The 21698-nt window shown below is 41.0% G+C and overlaps 1 protein-coding gene and 1 pseudogene across 2 annotated transcripts in view; one reads left to right on the top strand and one right to left on the bottom strand.

The window, feature by feature from the left end:
• PCOLCE2 (procollagen C-endopeptidase enhancer 2) overlaps positions 1-13470 on the bottom strand; it is a 122586-nt gene extending 109116 nt beyond the window's left edge. For both annotated transcript variants that reach the window (XM_070403479.1, XM_070403478.1), the window contains exons 1-2: positions 13170-13470; positions 12180-12288 (exon numbers count right to left, since the gene is read on the bottom strand). In XM_070403479.1, coding sequence (XP_070259580.1) covers positions 12180-12288; positions 13170-13246 — 186 coding nt within the window. In that variant the 5' untranslated portion in view covers positions 13247-13470. The remainder of the gene's footprint in view (positions 1-12179; positions 12289-13169) is intronic.
• A 7240-nt stretch (positions 13471-20710) lies between these two features.
• Positions 20711-21021, top strand: LOC139002014 (DET1- and DDB1-associated protein 1 pseudogene; annotated as a pseudogene).
• The last annotated feature ends 677 nt before the right edge of the window (positions 21022-21698 follow it).

Here is a 21698-nt window from a genome sequence, read left to right on the forward strand (position 1 = left end):
AGAATTAGGGTCCTCTAAATGCTTAAAGCAACCAACCGATGAAACCATTTTATTTATTTTTTTTACTGTCAGTACCTGATAAATTTTTAAGGAATCTGAAAATTCATGGAACAATTCAAATTTGCCCATAATTTCACATAACTTGAATTCTTTAGGTGGGCAAGGGATGTGAAAGTAAAAAATCAGTCTTTTAAATAATACATTCTGAAAAAGCCTTTCTGGGTCTCTGAGCTCTGTGAAATGCCTTCCCAATGTATATAAATAGAGGGGGTTTGAATATGTTATCTTTGTGCTTCATTATTATAATGATATTTCAGGAGAGAATGACCTTTTTGTCATTAATATATTAAAGAGACCTCTTTCAGAAAAAAGAAATGCCCAATGAAGACCTAATTTTCAGGTTTCCTCATTTTCTTCTCTGTCATTAGCTCTTTCTAAGGCATCTACCTGAGCATCACACTAAAAGTACAAGCTGTACAAATAAGCACATTTATAAAACATCAGGTTTTTAACAAATAAAAACATATTTACTTTTCATGTGAAAGAGCAGAGAATAACAACAAAAAAAGCAGCAGAAGCCTTTAAAACAAATTTAGAAAAAATTGGACTGAGGCCCCAGTGGGAAAATGTCACCACTTGCTTATTTATTTAGGATTTATATTCTCCTTGCTTCCCTGAAGGATTTAAGGCAGTAAGGAAAATGTTTTAATTCTTCCACTATCTGGGAAGTTTAAGTGTCATAAGAATCACAAAGTCTCTGAATTATATTCTATTAATTAAAAGACAAAACAAAAACCCCAGCTATAGTGTTCTTATCCTATTCACACTGACCCCAAACCTAAGCAGACTTTCTCTGTTATATTCATCTTTACCAAGGAATCAGATGTAAATTATATTAACTCAAGCACTGGGTTAAATTATTATGCTGACAGCTGACCTAACTGAACCTAGTCCAACAATGTATACGTATATTTTTTAAAAACCCCATAGTTAAAATTAGAATTTAAATATTTATATAATTCTAAATACTACATGTAGTTTAAAGCCAGGAAATATATGTTTAAGGCCAAGATTCCATTCACCTATCTCTTCTGCTGTGGTTATTCGAGGCAAATAACAGTTACAGTAATTTTAGAATACCTTGCTATACCCTTAGGTATACTTGACTTAAATATTAAGTTCTTGTCTAAATTCACTATTTGTTGTCTCAAATTATATACTAGTATCTTCCACTGATCTTACTAGAACATTACTATATGTTTCAATTTTTGCACAACCCCATACCCCACCACTGATGAATTTCTTCTCATGAAGCCATATGAAGGTTATTGAGAAGACATAAATACCATCATATTTTTAATCGATTTTTTCTTTAAAATAAATATAAATGTCATTTAAATTCAATAAGGCTTCTTGGAACATGGATTCAGTATGATGACTCTAACATACATTAGTAACAAAATTACTCCCAAGGCAATCTACACTAATAAAAGACAAAGATGCTAATTGACCATACCTTTGCTACATCCACCAGCCAATCAGAAGAGTATTCAAATTAACCCAACAAATATGGCAGTTAATTTGCGTACACAGGCGCCCAGCAAAGACTGAAGACAGTGTAGAAGGAAGCCAAGCACTGCAGAAGGGAGCCAAGAGGCGGAGAAGGGAATGGATCGGAGGTAGCAGAGACGGGAGCAGAGTGAGGCAGCAGACACGGGAAGGAGTGAAGGGAGTGAAGTGGCAGAGAAGGGAGGGAGCGAGGCAGCAGACACGGGAGGGAGGCAAAGCAGAGGACATGGGAGCCGAGGCGATGGGGAAGGGAGGGAGCCGAGGCAGCAGGGAAGGGAGCGAAGCCCGCCTCGGTGGGCTTCGCTCCCTTCTCTGCTTCGCTCCGGTCTCAGCAAGCCCTATTCTTGCAGGAATAGGCCCGAGGAAGCTCTATTCTTGCAGGAATCTTCTTGCAACGGGCCTCTAGTGGTATATAATTGTTTATTAGGCACATTTGAAAATATCAAGGAATGTATTGTAAATAGCTCTGTGAAACCAAGCAAAGGGCATAGGAACAATTTCTCAAGTCTTAGAGTAGAACAGATATAAAGTGGGTCATAACATCTTTTACTATTTGCATGAGGCAATAAATATTTTCATCTTAAGCAATCTAAGACCTTTAATGATTTAAATAAATGTAAATAAGCCTTTATTTTAAACTATCAATATTTAAAACTATTTATAGTGAGTATGATATTTATTTACATACATAACTATTACTGATTCTCTTGTCTACTCCTTTCCAGATTATAAACTCCCTGAGGACAGAAACTATACCTTATCTTCTTTACTCCTTGGGCCCAACCCAATGCTTAGTACATAGTAGGTACTCAGTAAGCATTGAGTGAATGTTTATTTTTTTGCTAAATAAGTGTATAATAGTGCATTTGGATCACCTATCCAGAAATTTTGTGCTAGTCTTTTCATACCATCTGCAAACATAACAATAGTAAGCAAGATACAAGTTCTTTAGACTTCAGTTCCCCCACTTGTGAAATGGGCATACTAATATGTATCCTACAGACCTCACAGAATTGAATGCAAACAAAATAAAATGATACAACATATTTGAAGTGTGGACCCTGAGAAAGAAGATATTGTACCTACTAAAAAGGGCTCTTAGTGGCTAACTGGACTCAAACGAAAACAAAACAAAAAACAGAGCCTAGCAGCCATTTCTACACAGAGACCTCTCATACAAAGTACACTTCCGTGAGAAGCCTGAACTGAACTGCCTGACTGCAAAGGAGTTCCTGGAATCCTATTTCAACCAATAGGACTAAGGGTTTATTCATCCAATCAAAGCTGTGCAGCTATATCCCCATCAGGTTCTTCACGACCAATCAGAGCAGATCCATCCTGATCAATCAGGACAGTGCTTTAGGACCAAACTGAGGATTTGAGTCCTCATTTTCATAACAACAGACCAATCAAAGCCAGGGGCAAGGACGTCTGTCTATATAAGTCAGCTCCCCTCTGGCTCTGGGAGAGCACTTTCCCCTGAAAACCTGCTGGAGCTGAAAGATTAAACACAGGAGCAAAGTCCAAAACACAAGGATTGTAAAAAATATAAACACAATACTATTATTACCCCCAGAAATATTAACTATAATCTCTTGATATCAAATATTTAGTCAAAGTTCAGTTTTTCCCAATTGTCATATATTGGCATAACAGCTTTGAATTTTTTATCTTACTCATAGTCTATGGGAATACCTTGTTTTTAACCTTAAAAATCCATCAATAAGTGTGCATTTACTGAATGTTTACTATGTACTCAGCACTTGTACTAAGCACAATGCGGAGCTAAGTGCCCATGCAGGAAAACAATAAGCAATGAGGTCAAGTAGGTTGGATGAGGCCATATTGCAAAGGATATTAAAACTCACAGCAAAGAAGTTTTAACTTGATTCAGTTAAATGGGTAACCTTTGAAAATTTTTGAGTTTTGAGGTGGCAAGGTGAACTTCAGTTTTTCCACTGAATAACCACATGACTGTGGCAATTTCCTTGATCTCTCATATGAAATGGTGATCTTTGTGCTATGGAGCCAAGAAGGAAAGCCTGCTAGGCTTAATCTCACTTCCCACCAACACATCATCACAGGCAGTCCCCCATGCTCACATCGCCTTTGTGTTCATCTACTAGTATGTCTCCAGCACCTAACACAGTGCCTGGTGGGCTCTTTGTAAATGGAGCAGTTAACTGCATCACACTGGCTGTCTTCATGTTGACAATGCTCCAATCTCCCTGACTACCTGTAGGGATCTCAGCATTCTCTTACTGTCTCCTGCACAGAGTGCACATAGTCTGCCCCTTAGGACATGTGTGTCCTACAGGAGACCATTGTAATAGAGGGGTCCAGATGTTTGTAAGCCAATACTTGGGAGTTTCATTTCTTGTTGCAGGGCTGGGAACAGGTTAAGTTATTGGGTCTCATCTTAAATCAATTGGGATGACTTTTGCTTCAACTCAACCCTACTGCCCTTACAAGCTTCTTAGAAGAAGACCAGATGCTATTTTTTAAAGTATTTTACATACCTTAGCTGTTAAGTCATACTTAACTCCTGCCCACATTGGTAGACCAGGTATTTTACGCAGATGCCCTTCGGTTACAGTCTGAAAATCAACAGGAAACTAAGAAACCCTCAACCCCATGATAGATTACAAAACATTTAATGATTTCTTAACCCTCAAATTATCTGATTTAATCTCTGATTTTTTAGAACATACTCAGCAAGATTAATGAGTAAAACCTAAGACTACATGAGGTCACCAAGAGTTGGTGGCCAGAAAAATAAAGCTAAGTCAAGAGGCTTGATTCCAGTCACAGCTTCCAACAACTATGTAGAAGTATCAGCTTCCCCTTTTGCAAAGCAGAATTACAACTGAGCAGCATGGAGCGTCTTCATCCTCGACATATCTTTACATGAGTAGAAATTAACCGCAAAAATGATCTAGAAGAGCACTGTCCAAATATTCACATCACATGTTATTATGGTAGCCACTATCCACATGCAGTTACTGAGCACTTGAAATATGGCTAGTGTGACTGAGGAACTGGATTTTTAATTTTTACTTTAACTTTAATTAATTTAAATTTAAATAGCTAATGTCAGTAGATATAAGACAATAAAGCAGTCTACGTAATCACTATAAAATTTTAAAGTACTGTATGTTAAGGGCACATCTAAATTTCTAATCTATATGTTATACTTTCATACCAGAAAGTTCAACACAATTGGCTAGAAAGTTTGAGTGTGACAACTAGCATTCACATCTTTCTTGTTGCATACAGATGCTAAAATCTGACTTTCCCCAATCCACCCAGGTAAGATAGAGTTTTATAAGAACAACTAGAGGCCCAGTGCACGAAATTCGTCCATGGGTGAGGTCCCTGGGCCTGGCTGTTGATCGAAGTGCAAGTGTCTGGTGTGGAAGGGCAGGTCCCAGCTGACCTCTGGGTCCTGGGCAGCACCTGGGTCCCCAGGCCCCCGCATGCCCTTCTCCGCCTGATTCATCAGGCCCCCGCCTGGCTCCCTTAGTGCCTGGGAGCTGGGCAGCAACCCTGTTCCCACCGCCACTGCTGGTCACCCTGCCCGCACCCGCCTTGGCCTGGCGCTGCCCGCTCATCTGCTCCACCATCCTGCCGTGGTTCCATTCTCATTGGGGCCCATCCGTGCTGCCCCCTGGTGGTCAGTGCACATCATAGCGAGCGTTTGAACTCCTGGTCAAACTCCCGGTCAAGGGAACAATTTGCATATTAGGCTTTTATTATATGGGATTTGGTGAGACACACCTCCACTCTGGAAGAATCAAATGGGAGGTAGGTGAATGGTGAGAGGCAGGATATTTCTTTCTAGCTACAGGAATTAGAGTTTGAGGGTTCCGCTGAGACCTTCATCTTGAAGGATCTCTGTGGTGTTTTACTAAAAGTGATATTGAATTGCCCAGTGGGCACTCTATTCTTGGTTTACTGATTACAGGAGCAGGAAAGTAAATAAATTGGATCTACCAGGTTTGGGAATGCCTTTAATTGACTGCCTTAGATGAGGACAAACTGGAGCACAGCCCTGTCTAGAGCAGCCGCTGAGCGATTAGCCAGATGTTGCATTGGGCCTCTTGGCTGGTGCCAGCAGCTGCCTTCGGAACTGCCAAGGCAACCTTTAAAAATCAGACACAGAGTCCCTCCCCTTGCCCCCGACCTCCATGGTTTTGTTTTCCATGGCTTCTGTTACCCTCAGTCAACTGTGGTCCAAAAATATTAAATGGAAAATTCTAGAAATAAGCAATTCATAAGTTTTAAATTGCTTGCCTTTCTGAATAACATGATGAAATCATACTCTATTCACCCAGGACATGAGTCATCCCTTTGTCCAGCATAACCACCCTGTACACACAGTGCAATAAGATATTTTAGAGAGGCCATATTCACATAACTTTTATTACAATGCATTTTATAATTGTCCTATTTTTACTTATTTTTGTTAATCCCTTACTGTGCTTAATTTATAAATTAAACTTTTTTTTTAAAATATATTTTATTGATTTTTTACAGAGAGGAAGGGAGAGGGATAGAGAGCCAGAAACATCAATGAGAGAGAAACATTGATCAGCTGCCTCCTGCACGCCCCCAACTGGGGATGTGCCCGCAACCAAGGTACATGCCCTTGACCGGAATCGAACCCGGGACCCTTCAGTCCTCAGGCCGACGCTCTATCCACTGAGCCAAACCGGTTCTGGCTATAAATTAAACTTTATCGCCGGAACCGGTTTGGCTCAGTGGATAGAGCGTCGGCCTGCGGACTGAAGGGTCCCAGGTTCGATTCCGGTCAAGGGCATGTACCTGGGTTGCGGGCACATCCCCAGTAGGAGATGTGCAGGAGGCAGCTGGTCGATGTTTCTCTCTCATCGATGTTTCTAACTCTCTAGCTCTCTCCCTTCCTCTCTGTAAAAAATCAATAAAATATATTTTAAAAAAAAAATTAAACTTTATCATAGGTATGTATGTATAGGAGAAAAGATAGTATATGTAAAGTTCAGTACTATCCTCAGTTTCAGACATCCACTGGAAATCTTGGAACATATCTCCCTCAGATAAGGGGGGACTACATTGTAATCTCATTCTGCTGCTTAAGATTCTCCAGTGGATTCCTGCTCAAAATGAAATTCAATTCAGACTCCTCCTCACCATGGCCTGCAGGGCTCTGCTCACCTTTTAAAATTCTTCTCCCATTGTCCCCCTTGCTCATTCTGTTCCAGCCACACTCACCTGGCTGCTCTTTAGACAAATCAAGCTTCGCACCTTGGGACCCTTGCACTCGCTGGTCTCTCTGCCGTACATGGTCCTCCCAGACTTTCACATGGCTCTCTCCTCACCACTTGGGCCTCCCCTGAAACGTCACCTCCTCAGACAATCCCATCTAAACCAGCACTAACGCCACTATCTATCCCACCACATAGTTTCTGCAACTTTCTTGCGGTATATTTTACAAATTATAAAACTCACCCATTTCAAGTGCACGATTCCATGATTTTAGTATGTTACATTGTACAACCATCACTATAAGTCGATTTTAAAACATTTCCATCTTCTCAATACAATCCCTCCTGGCCATTTACTGTTAATCCCCATAACTATCCCCTACTCTATGCAGCCACTAACATACTTTTCCATTCCTACAGGTTTTTCTTTTCTGAACATTTCATGTAAATGGAATTACACAATATCCCGTCACTTTTGTTTTATTTTCTTTTATTTTTAAAACTAGAGGCCCCGTGCACAAAATTTGTGCACAGAGGGGGGGGGGGTGTCCCTCAGCCCGGCCTGCACCCTCTCCAATCTGGGACCCCTCAGGGGATGTCCGTCTGCCGGTTTAGGCCCGATTCCACAGGGATCGGGCCTAAACCGGCAGTCGGACATCCTTCTCACAATCCAGGACCACTGGCTCCTAACCACTCACCTGCCTGCCTGCCTAATGCCCCCAACTGCCCTCCCCTGACGGCCTGATCTTGCCCCCAACTGCCCTCCCCTGCTGGCCTGGTCACCTCAAACTGCCCTCCCCTGCTGGCCTGGTCACTTCCAACTGCCCTCCCCTGCTGGCCTGATCATCCCCAACTGCCCTCCCCTGCTAGCCTGATTGCCTCTAACCCCTTGCCAGCCTGATCTCGCCCCTAACTGCTCTCCCCTGCCAGCCTGATCTCACCCCTAACTGCCTCTGCCTCAGCCCCCACAACCATAGCTTTGTCCGGAAAGAAGTCAGACGTCCAGAATATGGCCGGTTGACCCGGTCTAATTAGCATATTACCCTTTTATTATATAGATATGTTTCTATTGTGTTCAGAGAGAGGGAGAGGGAGAGAAAGATAGAAACATTAATGATGATAGAGAACCACTGGTTGGCTGCCTCCTGCAGACCCCCTACTGGGGATTGAGCGAGAAACCCAGGCATGTGCCCTCAACGGGAATCAACCCGTGACCTTCTGGTTTACGGGTTGACGCTCAATTAGCTAGGCTATTTTATTTTATTTTTAAGATATTTTTATTGTGATAAAATTTACATAACATAAAACTTACCATTTTAACCATTTTTAAGTGTACTGTACAACCATCACCAACATCCTTTTCCAGAACTGTTTCATCTTCCTAAACTGACACTCTGTCCCATCAAATACTAACTCCCATTCTCCCTCCCTCAACCCCTGGCAATCATCCTTCTACTTTCTGTCTCTATGACTGACTACTCTAGGTGCTCCATTCAAGTGGAATCCTGCAATATTTATTGTTTTGTGACCAACTTATTTCACTTAGCATAATGTCTTCACCCATGTTATAGCATGTGTCAGAATTTCCTTACTTTTAAGGCTGAATAATGTTCTTTGTATGTCTGTACCATATTTTGCTTATCCATTCATCTGTGGACAAATACTTGGATTGCTTCCACCTTTTACCTATTGTGAATAATGGTGTTATGAACATGGACATAAAATAAACTGTTCCAGGCCCTGCTTTCCCTTCCTGTGGGAATATGCCCAGAAGTGGAATTATTAAATAATATGGCAGTTCTATGTTTAATTTCTAGAGAAATTGCCATACTGTTTCCACAATTGTACCATTTTACAATTGCACACGGATTCTAATTTCTCCACATCTTTGCCAACACTTATTATTTTCTGTAGTGTCGTGTGTTTTTTTCATAGTAGCCGTCCTAATGGCAGTGAAGTAACATCTATTCTATTTTTGTAATGGATTTATCAATACTTGATTTTCTTGTTTAATTTGTTTTTTAAACATCAATTGCCTGTCTCCCCAAACTAGCTGCATGATGGCAAGGAGCCAGGAGGCCTTGTTCACTGCCATAACCCCAACAGTACCCAGCACACAACACACATTTGTTGAATGAATGAAAGATCTCAGGCTACCAACTTTAGCTCTACCACAGTTCTCCTCCTTTCATCTCCCCTAAGATCTACAGGAGCTAAGAGCTCCCTTCTGCTACTCTGACAAACCAGAGGACCCTGAAGATTCTTATAAACAAATTAGTGCTATTCCCTGTGAAATACAAAGAAATAAAGATATTGTTACATTGAAACCTTGAGAGCACCCAGGGCTTTTGTGAACATTCTGCTGAGGCTATCATTAAAACAGAGAGAAGAGTGCTGGGCTTCTCTGAAAGTTCTTGGTAGCTACTCAAATGCAAACATAAAAGAGGCAAACCCCTGAAAGAGAATAAACTCAACTGGCTAAGAGTTAAAACTATAAAGCCTTTAACCAGAAAAGCAAATTGTGCAATCATTTCTTCTGCATTAACTATGCTTTCTAAAGACTTTTCTTTCCCCCCAAAATGGCTGGCATATTGTTTCTCGATTTCACACCCCAAATACATACGCTTGTAGAGACTGCTGTCACCTGCTGTTTTCTTTTCTTCCCACAGCAACAAAAGACGAGTTTCTCAGCTCCCTTGCTACTAGACGTGACCATGTAACTAAAAACCAGCCAATTATATATGCGCAGCAAGTTGCATGTAATTATGCACGTAATTATGCACAATGCCTTTAGAAGGAAGATATATGCCCTTCTTCTCTTCCTTTTAGTTGGCTGGAACATGAACATCAAGGCTGGAAGCTGAGCAGTTATCTTGGACAATGCAGTGGCATGCGGAACAGAAAGAGAGAAAGATACAGCATGCCTAATGATTGAGAATCTGCCACGCCACTCCTGGTTGCCTACCTCCAGATTCCTTTATGTGAGAAAGAACCAAAATCTGCTTGAGCCATTGTTATTTTAGGTCTCTGTTACTGGAAGCCTACTTAGCTCTAATCCACACAGAACTGATCCAGTAAGATTACAGGAGAACCCAATCACAGATATAAGGTCTTCCTAGATATGGATGACAATGTAGATTGCTCCCTAAAAGTCTGCGTTGCTTTGTGCTGATGCCAAGCCCAGCTTGGCCAATGTGGAGAGGGGATGGTAGTGATCTGTTACACTGGGGCAGAAGATAGGACAACTTAATACCAGCAATAATGAGGATAATAAAAACTCAAATAGCGATGACTAACATTTATTGAGTACTTATTATATCCCAGGCACTGAGACAAAGGGCTTTACATGTACTATCTCATTTTATTTTCACAACAGTCTTGAGATTTAGAGGAGATAAATCCTGGTCACACAAATGATGAGTGACAGAATGAGAATTTGAGTCTAGGGATGTCTGATTGCTAAGACTACATGCCTTACATGGCATCCAAATGGAATATCCATTACACCTCCTCTGCCCCCACATAAAAGAATGAGGTGGCAGGCCTCTCCTGAGGCACACCACTTCTTTACCAACTTCACCACATTCCCCCAACCCACAATCAAAGTCACACCAACTATGTCCCCTAATACCCCAAATGAATGGCCAGCTGTGAATTCTTCCATTTCAGGTCCATGATGTCTCTCAGTCATTAAATTTATTGGATCATTTTTACCTTACAGCCATTTAATTCCAATTGGAACACAACTATTATTTAAAAACCAAGTTATTTTTATGTTTGTATCAGAGCTTTATTTCACATTTATGTTAATATCAATAGTTCAAAGCTATTTTCTATGATTTAAGCTCTTCTGGCCCCATGTGCTACAATAACATAATGAAATCTGTTCCAGTTCATCAGACAGTTGGTATTTGATAGGAGGACACCAATGCATCTAAGAGCCATGGTTTATTTATGGCTATCAAATGACCCTCCTGGTGGGAATGCCTCAATGCAAAACAGGTTTCACTTTACATAAAGTTGGACTTACCAACTATTTGATCAAGTCATTTTATATCATGTTCTAGCCTCAGTTTCCCTATCTATAAAATGAGGATAATAATGTTACTTTCTTAAGAGTGATTAGCAGCATCCAGTGAGATTATTCTTGTTAATTACTTGGCACAGTGCCTGGCACACACTAAGTGCTCAATAAGAGGTAGCTACTTTTAAAAATCGTAATCTGTGAGTGGCACAATCTGAGTGAATGAAGGTCTCAGTGAACCAATGTGTTAAATTACCAAACAACTTCCCAACAACCAAAGAATGAAGAAGAAAATAGTCACTACTATGCTGACTGGAAAGATGACTCAGTGTAGCTGATTCTAAATCCAGACACTTTATAAAAGCTGGATGGCTCTAAATCTGACGTCGTATCTTGACTCAGCATAATCGATGCCATTGCTAACCAGCATGGACGTTTTGTTAGCCTTCGTTTGGTATTTAATCCCCCAGGTTATTATTATTCTCACTTTTTTGTTAATTTATTTATTTTATATTCAATATTATTTTGTGTTAGTTTCGGATGTACAGCATAAAGGTTAGACAATCATATACTTTACAAAGTGTTCCCTAATATTTCCAGACCCACCTGGCACCATACATAGCACAATATTATTGACTGTATTCCCTATGCTGTACTTTATAGTCCATGACTTCTGTAACTACCAATTTGTACTTCTTAAATCTTCACATTTTCACCCAATCCCCCAATACCCTTCCCCTCTGGCAATCATCAGTCTGTTTTCTGTATCCATGAGTCTGTTTCTGTTTTGTTTGTTTGTTTATATTGTTCTTTGGGTTCCACATATAAGTGAAATCATTCTTAAGTTGTCTTCAGTGGTGGTTTCAAGTCAGGAACATTAACTGGGATTTTTTTTCCATTTTCTGCCCCCACCCCCTTTTTTTCTGTGATGGTGTAAAGTAGTCAGGGGAGAGCACTATCTTTGATCTTCTATTCCCCACTGGGAGACATTTATGCAAGGCCCAGGCAACAAAATAATTTCTAACAATCATTACCACAGACATTTGACAAAATACCCTTACGTTTTAATCCATGAAACTCAGTTGAGTCAGGCTGGGTTTTCAGAAACACATCTGCTTTAAGCATTTATTCCTTCAAGCTTTATCTTGCACCCTTTCCAATTGCTAATGCAAGACACCACTAGTTCTATTAATAAAAATCTCCAAAATAGCTGAGATAAATCCAACATTTCACTATCAGGCATTTACCCCTTACCCAAATCTTGATCTCCGAGAAAAAAAGCAGCAGTCTTCCATTGTTAATAATACCCACTTGAGGAGAATACCCTTTTAAAATATGCTTACTGTGATTTTCCAAGTGCATTTGCTATTTGGAGGGTACACTCCAGGAAAACCTTCGCTGCCAATAAATCCAGACTCTCCAGTAAGAACACCACCACATGTGAAAACAGGTCTGTGAAATAAAAGGGAAACAATTTGAAATATGTCAACTTCAGAAGATACAGTCTAGTAATATGGATGAAGTTAATATGGATTAATAAATGCCTGCACCATATAAGGGATTTGCTAGCTCTCAGAGTATAGCCCGATAAAACATTCCGTCCAGCTGCCACCTGTCTCCATCATAATAACACAAGCTCGATAGTTCTATCATCCTTCCATCCATCCATCCACATGAAACCAAGTCCTCTACGCAGTGGTAAAATGTTATAGGAAAATGATAAATGGAAAATTTAACTAGGGGCAGTGAGAGAAAGAAGATGAAAACTAGGCCGAGTGATGTGCATGGTTTAGAAATAGACAAGCAACTGGTTAATATAAAAAAGTTTCTCATCCCTTTTTCTGAAAATCGTTGGGCATTGGCAGACCCTCCGATTGAAAAGGTAGGTTGATGGAGGAGGTGCCAAAGTTGGCCATGAGTGAGCCCCCTGCCCTGGTGCTGGAGTCGCCTGGAAGCTCAGAGGTTAAGTTTCAGGGAGCGAGAGAGGCTCGCAGGGCAATAGGGCACCACGCAACTCAAGTTTCCCCCTAGGCTTAATTAAGTCTTTCGCCCCAGGAAAAAACAGAAGCCTAAATCCACAGATTTGGGTCCTAAGGCTTCCATGCGGGAGGGAAGACGCTGGTCAGATGACGCCCTCGCCACGTGGTGGCCGGGCCAGCCGAGCAGTCAGCGGCGGCCAGGGATGGGCGCAGCCAGAGCCCCACGCCCGGACCCGGGCCTGGGGACAGCCCAAGGCTGGGTCCCTGGGCGCCCGGAGCGGACTGAGTAAAGCTGCCCCCGAGGCTGCAGGGGCAGAGCGAGGGAGGAAAGAGGGAGAGGGCGGGGCGCGTTACCTCTCCCGGGGCTGCTGCCCCGACTGCTGGGCCGCCAGCAGCAGGCCGAGCACAGCCCAGGTGCCCGCGCCGCTCATGGCCGGTGGAGACACTCCGGGCCGCCCGCCCTGCGCAGCGCACGCCGGCTGCGCCCCTGGCTCACACCCGGCGCTCACTGGAGACACACACGCGCGCGGCCGCGGGGCAGCCCAGGTATGCGCGGCTGGAGGGGTCCGGGAGCTTTTAAAGGCGATTACGGTGCAGCCTGACTCGACGATTCCTTTCCCCAAGGAGTTGCTGGCAGCCACTGGCCACTGCTGAATGTCCCGTTTGTTCTCGGAGGCGGGAGAGGCGGCTCCCGTGCTGCAGCCGCCTCCTCTCCGGGTGGGGCGGGCAGGCGTCTCCTCCCCCGCACCTGGGACCCGCAGCCCTGTCTCATCCCGCCTGCAGGCCTGTGGGGAGATGAAAAGAAAACCTTTCCTTCGCCCACCGCCTCCCATTGGTGTCCAAGCGGGACCTGGCTCAGTGATCCACAGATCACAGGGTGGGGTGATGTTTTTCCCTAGCTGCTTTAAAAAAAAAAAAAAGTATTAGTGCCTGCTGGAAAACCTGGGGTTCTTTCTTTATTTCTGTCTCCTTCAACCAGCCCACATCTAAGGCAAGAAAAGGGAAAAAAAGAAGAGGGATTCTATCAGATTTTAACTCTTCTCTGTTTTACTGGCATGAAAAGTGCTTCCTGATAACTACGGACGAAAAACAAGAAGAGAATGGGTTTATTGAGATTTTCAACACCGATGCCAACACAAGAGGGATATGGCTGAATTTAGATGCTTCATTTGAGTTGTTCACCTTTCTAAGCAAAAAAAAAAAAAAAAAAAAAAAGCATTAAGTTAGTACTTATCAAGATTCCATTTCTAATAACGAGTTACAATATTAAGAACATAAACACTCCTGGCAAGGAATAAGTAAAAACTAGCTGCAGGAATGATGACTTTTAACAGTGGAGGAACCCAGGAACTAATAGAAGGAACCAGAATTTCCCTGTGGAGTTTACATTATTTTACTATTTTTGAAATAGAGAAGGAAAAGAACAGCAAGAACTGCAACTTTTAATTTTTTTTCTAAAGGCACCACACCCTGTATGACATTTAAAAAGGGGGGGATTATAGAATTTGGCAGACTACTTTATATCCTGAAATATACTTCCTCAACCCAATAAAAATTGCTTTGAAACAGCAAAGAGCAAAATAAATGATTGTTTATTTTGCACTCATTTCAAGAATATGTTATCCAATAGTATTAATGTTTTAGATATTTTATTTAAAAGTCATATTTTAAGTTATAAAATGAAAATATTGCTCAATTTACTTTCTGGTAATGATTTGAAATGATCATAGTCAGAAAATACTTCATTCTTAGGAGTAAGCTAAGTTTTCAAAATTTAAAATTAAAAGACAAAATATTAAACATGCCTAAATGGATAGAAAACCACTTGAGCATAAATATGCAACAATATTTCTTTCTTGTTAAAAGATTTTAAAATTTTTACTTTAGAGAAAGAGAAAGAAACATTGATTGGCTGTGTCCTGCACCTGCCCTGACCAGGGATCGGACCCACAACCTAGGTATGTGCCCTGATGGGGAATACAGCCTGCTGCCACCTTTTGGTGTACAGGACAACACTCCAACCAACTAAGCCACAACTGTGTTCATATCCTCACTAAAGAGTTAGGGTTCCAACACTGATGGTCCTGTTGTTGAGACACATTAGAAAGACATTAATGTCACCATGTGATATTAAAAGTTTACTAAAACCCATATTATTTGGTCTTACAAACACACATTTGACTTGGAACTACAGTTCTGAACAAAATTATAAACCTTAAATGTGCTGAGAAGCTTAATGTGTTAAAATTGAGATACACCCAAGTGGACACTGAAAGTGTTTAAAGTCCACTTCTGTGAGACCAATTTTTGGATTTTAGACAAGTAGAATTGATATGGGCAGGGAGCCACAGAACTTCAGGCAGTAGGAAAAGGGTGAGGTAGAGAGGACAAAAACTCTGTGGGTGGATTCTCCAAAGAAAAGTAGAGCGGTAGGTGGAATGATCCTTGTGATCCAAAGTATATATGACCCAGTCCTCTAATTCCCCTTTCCTCTGGCAACCACCAGAGGCAAGGATATTGGTATTCTGTGTCTATGTCTGTTCTAATTTTGTTTGTTCATTTATTTTGTTCTTTGGATTCCACACATCAGTGAAATCATATGGTATTTGTCTTTCTCTGACTGATTTCACTTAGTTTAATACCCTCTAAGTCTATCCATGTGCTGTTGCAAATGGTAAGATTTCATTCTTTTTTTGGCTGAGTAATATTCCATTATATATATATATATATATATATATATATATATATATATATATATCACAGTTGTTTTTTTATCCAGTCATCTATTGATGGGCACTTGGGTTGCTTTCATATCTTGGTGATTGTAAGTAACGCGGCAATGAACATAGGAGTGCATATACTAGTATTCTTTCGAATTAGTGTTTTGGGTTTCTTCAGATAAATCCCCAGAAGTGGATTTGCTGGGTCATAAGACAGATCCATTTTTAATTTTTTGAGGAACTGAATGCAACTTTTTAGATACTATCAACATTTAGGAACTCCCATAATCCTTGAATTCTGGTGCATAAATCCATGAGTAGATATTCTTGTGAAGAAGAATTTTTTGAATTAACAGTTTGATTTTTTTTTTTTTTTATTTTCTGTGAACATACATTAGGAAGTACACCTCCCCCACTTTCTCCCAAGAGTTAAATGTTGGAAAGGAATTGTACTGGTCCAGCTTCTTAGACAAACAACTGAGTCCACTCAGGCTAGTTCAAGCAGTAAAAGAGACACATTTAAAAATAGAAGGTAGTTCACATTACCATTAAGAGAATTAAAGAAACTGTTTTCTAGAACAATGGCCAAACTTTCACTTTAGAAATGGCCCAGTGAGAAATCTGTTGCCATTGCTGCCACCAAGACTAAGCACCAAATGCAAGTATTCCAACTTGCTGCAATTGTGACTGCTATGAGCACATCGGATGCATTCCTGACCTGGAAAGCTCAGCCTGCAACACTCCTGCACCAAAAGCCAGACAGGTCTGTTGCCACCTATGGAACTAAACTTCATCACAGACCCCCATTCCTCATGCTGACCTCTTGAATCAAAGTCTCATATGCAAGTATATATGTTTGGGAATGTCTGTGTCACATGGCTGCATCTCTGATGCAAGAAAGGCTAGGAATTCAACACTTTGTGGGGGATAATTCAACTGTAGAAATGCCCTCCAAATATTAAAAAGCTACTGAGAACACAATGGGCAGGCGCAGTATGATTAATGCCCATGACAGGGATCTATAAAGTTCAGTTAGCCTGTCTCCTTACATCCACTTGCTGAGAAAAACAGTCCCAAGTGGGTCTTTATGTATAAGGATAAGGGGCAATGTAATGTCCATTAAATAAAATCAGCTGCACTCATCTGTCCATTCTGGACAAAGGAGTCAACTGCTTTTTGCTGATTTGGAATAAAAATTTGTCCAATGAAGATACTCCATAATGAATCAACATCATCATCCCTAATTGTTCTTGAGCACTTGTTATGAGCACATCAGATGCATTACACCAGGAACTGTAATAAGTGCTTTACAGTAATATTTCATTTAATTCTCTCAAAAACCCTGTGAAGTAAGAACAATTATCACCATTTAACAAATGAGGATTCTGGCATTTATAGAGGTTAACTACTAATCCAAAATCCGCAAAATATAAATAAAACACTGGGATTTGAACCTGGGCTAACTGAAAAGCTCAAGGTCTTGATTAATATTGCATGCCAACCCATCGGAGCCTGTCGTGGCACACATAATGCTTAGTGCACATGGAGATGGCAGTTGTAGTGGATAGACATCTATTTTTTATCCATCTGAAATCTCTGATTCCATTCATTGGTCCTCCAGCACCCAGATGGGTCATATGGCCCAGGAGTGTTCAGAGAGCTCTTTCAGAACTTTTCTACTGGAGATAATACTGGGGAAATGTTTCTTCTGTGTGGTTCTAGTCAAGATGGCAGAATAAACAAACACTGTGCTCACTGCCTCCCAGGACCACTTCAAAATTGCAACTAAATTACAGAACAACCAACCTTATGAACCACCTGAAGATTAAATGAACAGAAGGCCTATACCTAAGGATATAAAGAAGAATCTATATCCAGACTAGTAGGAGAGGTGGAGACATGCAACAGGCTGGTCTCTCACCTACACGTGGCTGTTAAGAAACAGGAGGTTGGCTAGAGAGATTAAAAATGGTGGCAGAGTAAGTGGTTGCTGGATGGAAATGCTCCCAGGAACAAACTGGAATTACAACTAAAATACAGAAAAACTTCCTGAATAATCAACAAAAGAGAATCCTGAGGACTGAAAGTGGAGACCGCATAGAGACTGGTAGGAGGCGTGGAGGTGCGAAAGGGCTGGCTGGGTGCCTGCCCACAGACAGCAACTCAAGTTCCAGAGAGAGATATCAGCTGTGGGGGATTGCCACTGAGATCACTGGGATCTAATACCCAAACTGGGCCCCCCAGCAGAGAGCACCAGAACTGAGAAGGGAACCCACATAACATCTGTCTGTGAAAAGCAGCAGGGTTGCTGCCTGCCAGGGAGCAACAGCTGCAAATTCAAGCACCCTCTTAAAGGGCCAATACACAAAACTCGCTGTGAAGCCATCAACCTTGTGCTCTGGCAGAGGGAGGGCAGAATGGGCTGGAGCTGTGTGAGCAAAAGCCAGGTTTGGGTACTCAGAGGTTAGAGCTCAGAAGGCAGGCACCCCCAGTTTCCTGTAATGAGTTATTCCCTCACACACCTAGCAGAGGACATCTTTCCCACACAGATATTTGCCTTGCCTGGAGGGAAGAGAGTTGACCCACCCTATTGGAAAATACCATAACCTGAGGCCACTGAAGAGATTAAAAATAACAATTAGCCTCCTAGAAGAAGCAACTGCCCAACCCTGTTGAAAAAAAAAAATCTCACCACACCTGAGGATAATTGCCTGGTGCAATTCTAGTCGGATTTCTATCAGTCGGTAGGAAGAGTTGGTCTCTGGGGGCTTCGAGGCTTTGCCTAATCAAATTAGTCAGAAACAGCATTTGACACTGTGCTGAACTAGAGATTGAGGGGCATAGAGGATATACCTAATACATAGTCACAAATCCAAACAGGCATCCAAAATGAGGAGACAAAGAAACAACCCCCAAATGAAAAAAACAAGAGAATTCTCCTGAAGAGATAAATGAAGCAGCGATAAGAAATTTATCTGAAACAGTTCAGAGTAACAATGGTAAAGATACTCAAAAGCATGAAAAAAGATATAGTAACTATGAAAACAGAAATAAAGAATGACATAGCACAAATAATGAATACATTGGAAGGAATACACAGCAGGTTAGGGGAAGTTGAGGATCGAATCAGTGAATTAGAAGACAGGGTAGAAAAAAATTACTCAGAGAACCAAAAAAAAAAAAAAAAAAAAATTACAAAAAAAACAAAAACAGAAGGAAAGCATAAGGGATCTATGGGACAATGTGAAACATAACAATATTTAAATACCTTTCCTAGTAAAGGAAAAAGTCATACAAGTTCAGAAGGCACAAAGAACCCCAAGCAAGAAGAACCCAAACAGGCCCATGCCCACACACATTGTAATTAAAATACCAAAAATTAAAGACAAAGAATATTAAAGGCAGCAAGAGAAAATCAAACTGTTACCTACAAAGGAGCTCCGATAATGCTAACATCTGATTTCTCATCAGAAACTTTAGAGTCCAGAAGAGAATGGCATGAAGTACTCAAGGTAATGGAAAGCAAGGATCTGAGACCAAGATTATTATATCCAGCAAGGCTATCATTCAAAATAGATGGTCAAACAAAGAGCTTCCCAGACAAAAAAAAAAAAAAAAAAAAAAAAAAAAAAAGCCTGAAGTAGTACATCACTACCAAGCCAGCATTACAAGAAATGCTAAAGTAATTGATGTAATGAGAAGAAGAAATAGAGAAGGAAACCTAGCCATACAGAATTAAAATGGCAATAAATAAGTATCTATCAATGATAATCCTGAATGTAATTGGATTAAATGCTCCAATCAAAAGGCATAGGGTAGCTGAATGGATACAAAAAAATGACCCAACTATATGCTATCTATGAGAAACCCACCTCAGAACAAAAAACACACACAGGATGAGAGTGAAGGAATGGGAAAAAGTTTATCCATGCAAATGGAAAAGAAAAAAGCTGGAGTAGCAATACTCATATCTGACAAAATAGACTTCAAAATGAAGGCCATCACAAGAGACAACAAAGGTCACTACATAATACTAAAGGGATTCATACAAAAAGAGTATATAACTCTGTTAAACATATATGCACCCAATATATGAACACCTAATTATATAAAAAACACTTCTAGATGACTTTAGCAGAGAGATTGACAACAATACAGTTATAGTAGGGGACTTTAACACCCTGCTGACTTCACTGGATAGATCTTCCAGACAAAAAATTAATAAGGAAACAGTGGCTCTAAAGGATACACTGATCAGATGATCAGATGGATTTATTGACATTTATACAACATTTCACCCCAAAGCAGAAGAATATACATTCTTCTCAAGTACACTTGGGTCATTCACAAAGAAAGACCACATGTTAGGACACAAAACAAGTCTCTACAAGTTCAAGAAGATTGAAATCATATCAAGCATCTTCTCAGATCACAGTGGAATGAAATTAAATCAACTACAGTAGAAACACCCCAAAAATTCAAACACATGGAGGCTAAATAGCATGTTATTAAACAACTAGAGGCCTGATGCACAAAATTTTGTGCAAAGGGCTCAGCCCCCGCCACTGCAGCAGCTGCCTTGGCCCCACTGCTACAGCGGCTGCCTCTGCCTTGGCCTCTGCCACCACAGTTTCATCCGGAAGGTCGTCCGGAATATTATACTTTTATTATTATAGATGAATGGGTTACCAATGAGATCAAGAAAAAAATAAAAAAGCTTCCTGGAAACAAATGAAAATGAACACAGAATAACCCAAAAATCTCTGGGACACAGCAAAAGCAGTCCTGAGAGGGAAGTTCAGAGCAATACAGGCATACCTCAAAAAAAAAAAAACAAGAAAAATCAGCAATAAACTATTTAACCCTAAACTTAAACAACTAGGAAGAAAGCAACAAGAAAATCCAAGAGTAAATAGAAGAAAGAAAATAATAAAAATTGCAACAGAAATAAATAACATAGAGACTAAAAAAAAAAAAAATCAATGAAACCAAGAGCTGGTTCTTTAAAAGGATAAACAAAATTGATGAACCATTAACCAGACTCATCAAGAAATGAAGACTGAAGAGGCTGTAGCATGGCTGGAAGTTATTGTGCGATGGCAGCTAAGAAGGTGGCTATGGTGGCTGCTGTGGCGGCTGAGGCAGTAGCTGAGGTGGGGACAGAGGAAGCTGATGATGGCATATTTTTTGAAAGGACTGCCAGTCTACAACAAAAGCAATTTTAGTCAATTTCCTGCCGACTCTGTGTGTAAAGCTTCAAATCGATGCCCTTCAGTCTACCTGTCCACTCGCAAGTACCCATCTGAACAGATTATTGTGACAAAAAAAAAAAATATATCCTTTTGTGCTACCTACATCAGCAATGGGACAAAAAGAACACTGCCAAGAAGAGAGATTAGGAACAAGTGGACATCAAGGGCAAGAGCTCAGCGCCTCCCCGCAAGGTCGCATGGACCAACAGCCCAGACATGCACGAGGACACTTAAGACTGATGCTCCCCCATAGGTGCCTCCTGTCTTGTCTGCTCCTCACCTGCCTTCCCTGTGTAAGCGTCCTGCCCACCCTCCCCACTGGTTCACATACCCACACCCTGCCATGCACACCACTTTCAACCTCATAGAAGCCAATGTATTTATTTTCCTTAAGGCTTTATTTATGCTATAAAATGTACCGAGGGATGATTAAAGGGGATGTCAGACCCAGTAGTGTGATGTTGGTAGTTGCTTCTTGAAAAATAACATTGTTATTCATTACCCAACCCCACCCCAGACCCCCTCTTCCTGCTCACCAGTCCTTCTCTGGAGAACCAGAGTGTGTCTTTGAGTGTCTAGAGATAAATCCTGCTGCAGCTGGGTGACAGAGGTGGGGCCCTGCTTCCCACTTCCATTCCCTGATCTGGCCTTAAAGACTTGGCCTTGACACCTGTTCCAACAGGATGTATTCCGTGCCTGAACCCTGCTCTGAGAATACACCACAGGAAGAAGTCAACCCTTTCGGATCATTCTCTTAAGTCATTTTATCATGGACTGGTGCATGCTCAGTGTCCACCCCAATAACAGGATCTTTCCCCCCGAAAAAAAAAAAAAAAGGAAAGAAAAAGAAAAAAAGAAACTAAGACTGAAGACTCAAGAAAATAAAATCAAAAATGAAAGTGGAGAAGTAA

The sequence above is a fragment of the Myotis yumanensis genome, unplaced genomic scaffold (assembly GCF_028538775.1).
Source record: "Myotis yumanensis isolate MYYU_CA2020_CCGP unplaced genomic scaffold, mMyoYum1.0.hap1 SCAF_2, whole genome shotgun sequence".
Classification (NCBI taxonomy): Eukaryota; Metazoa; Chordata; class Mammalia; order Chiroptera; family Vespertilionidae; genus Myotis; species Myotis yumanensis.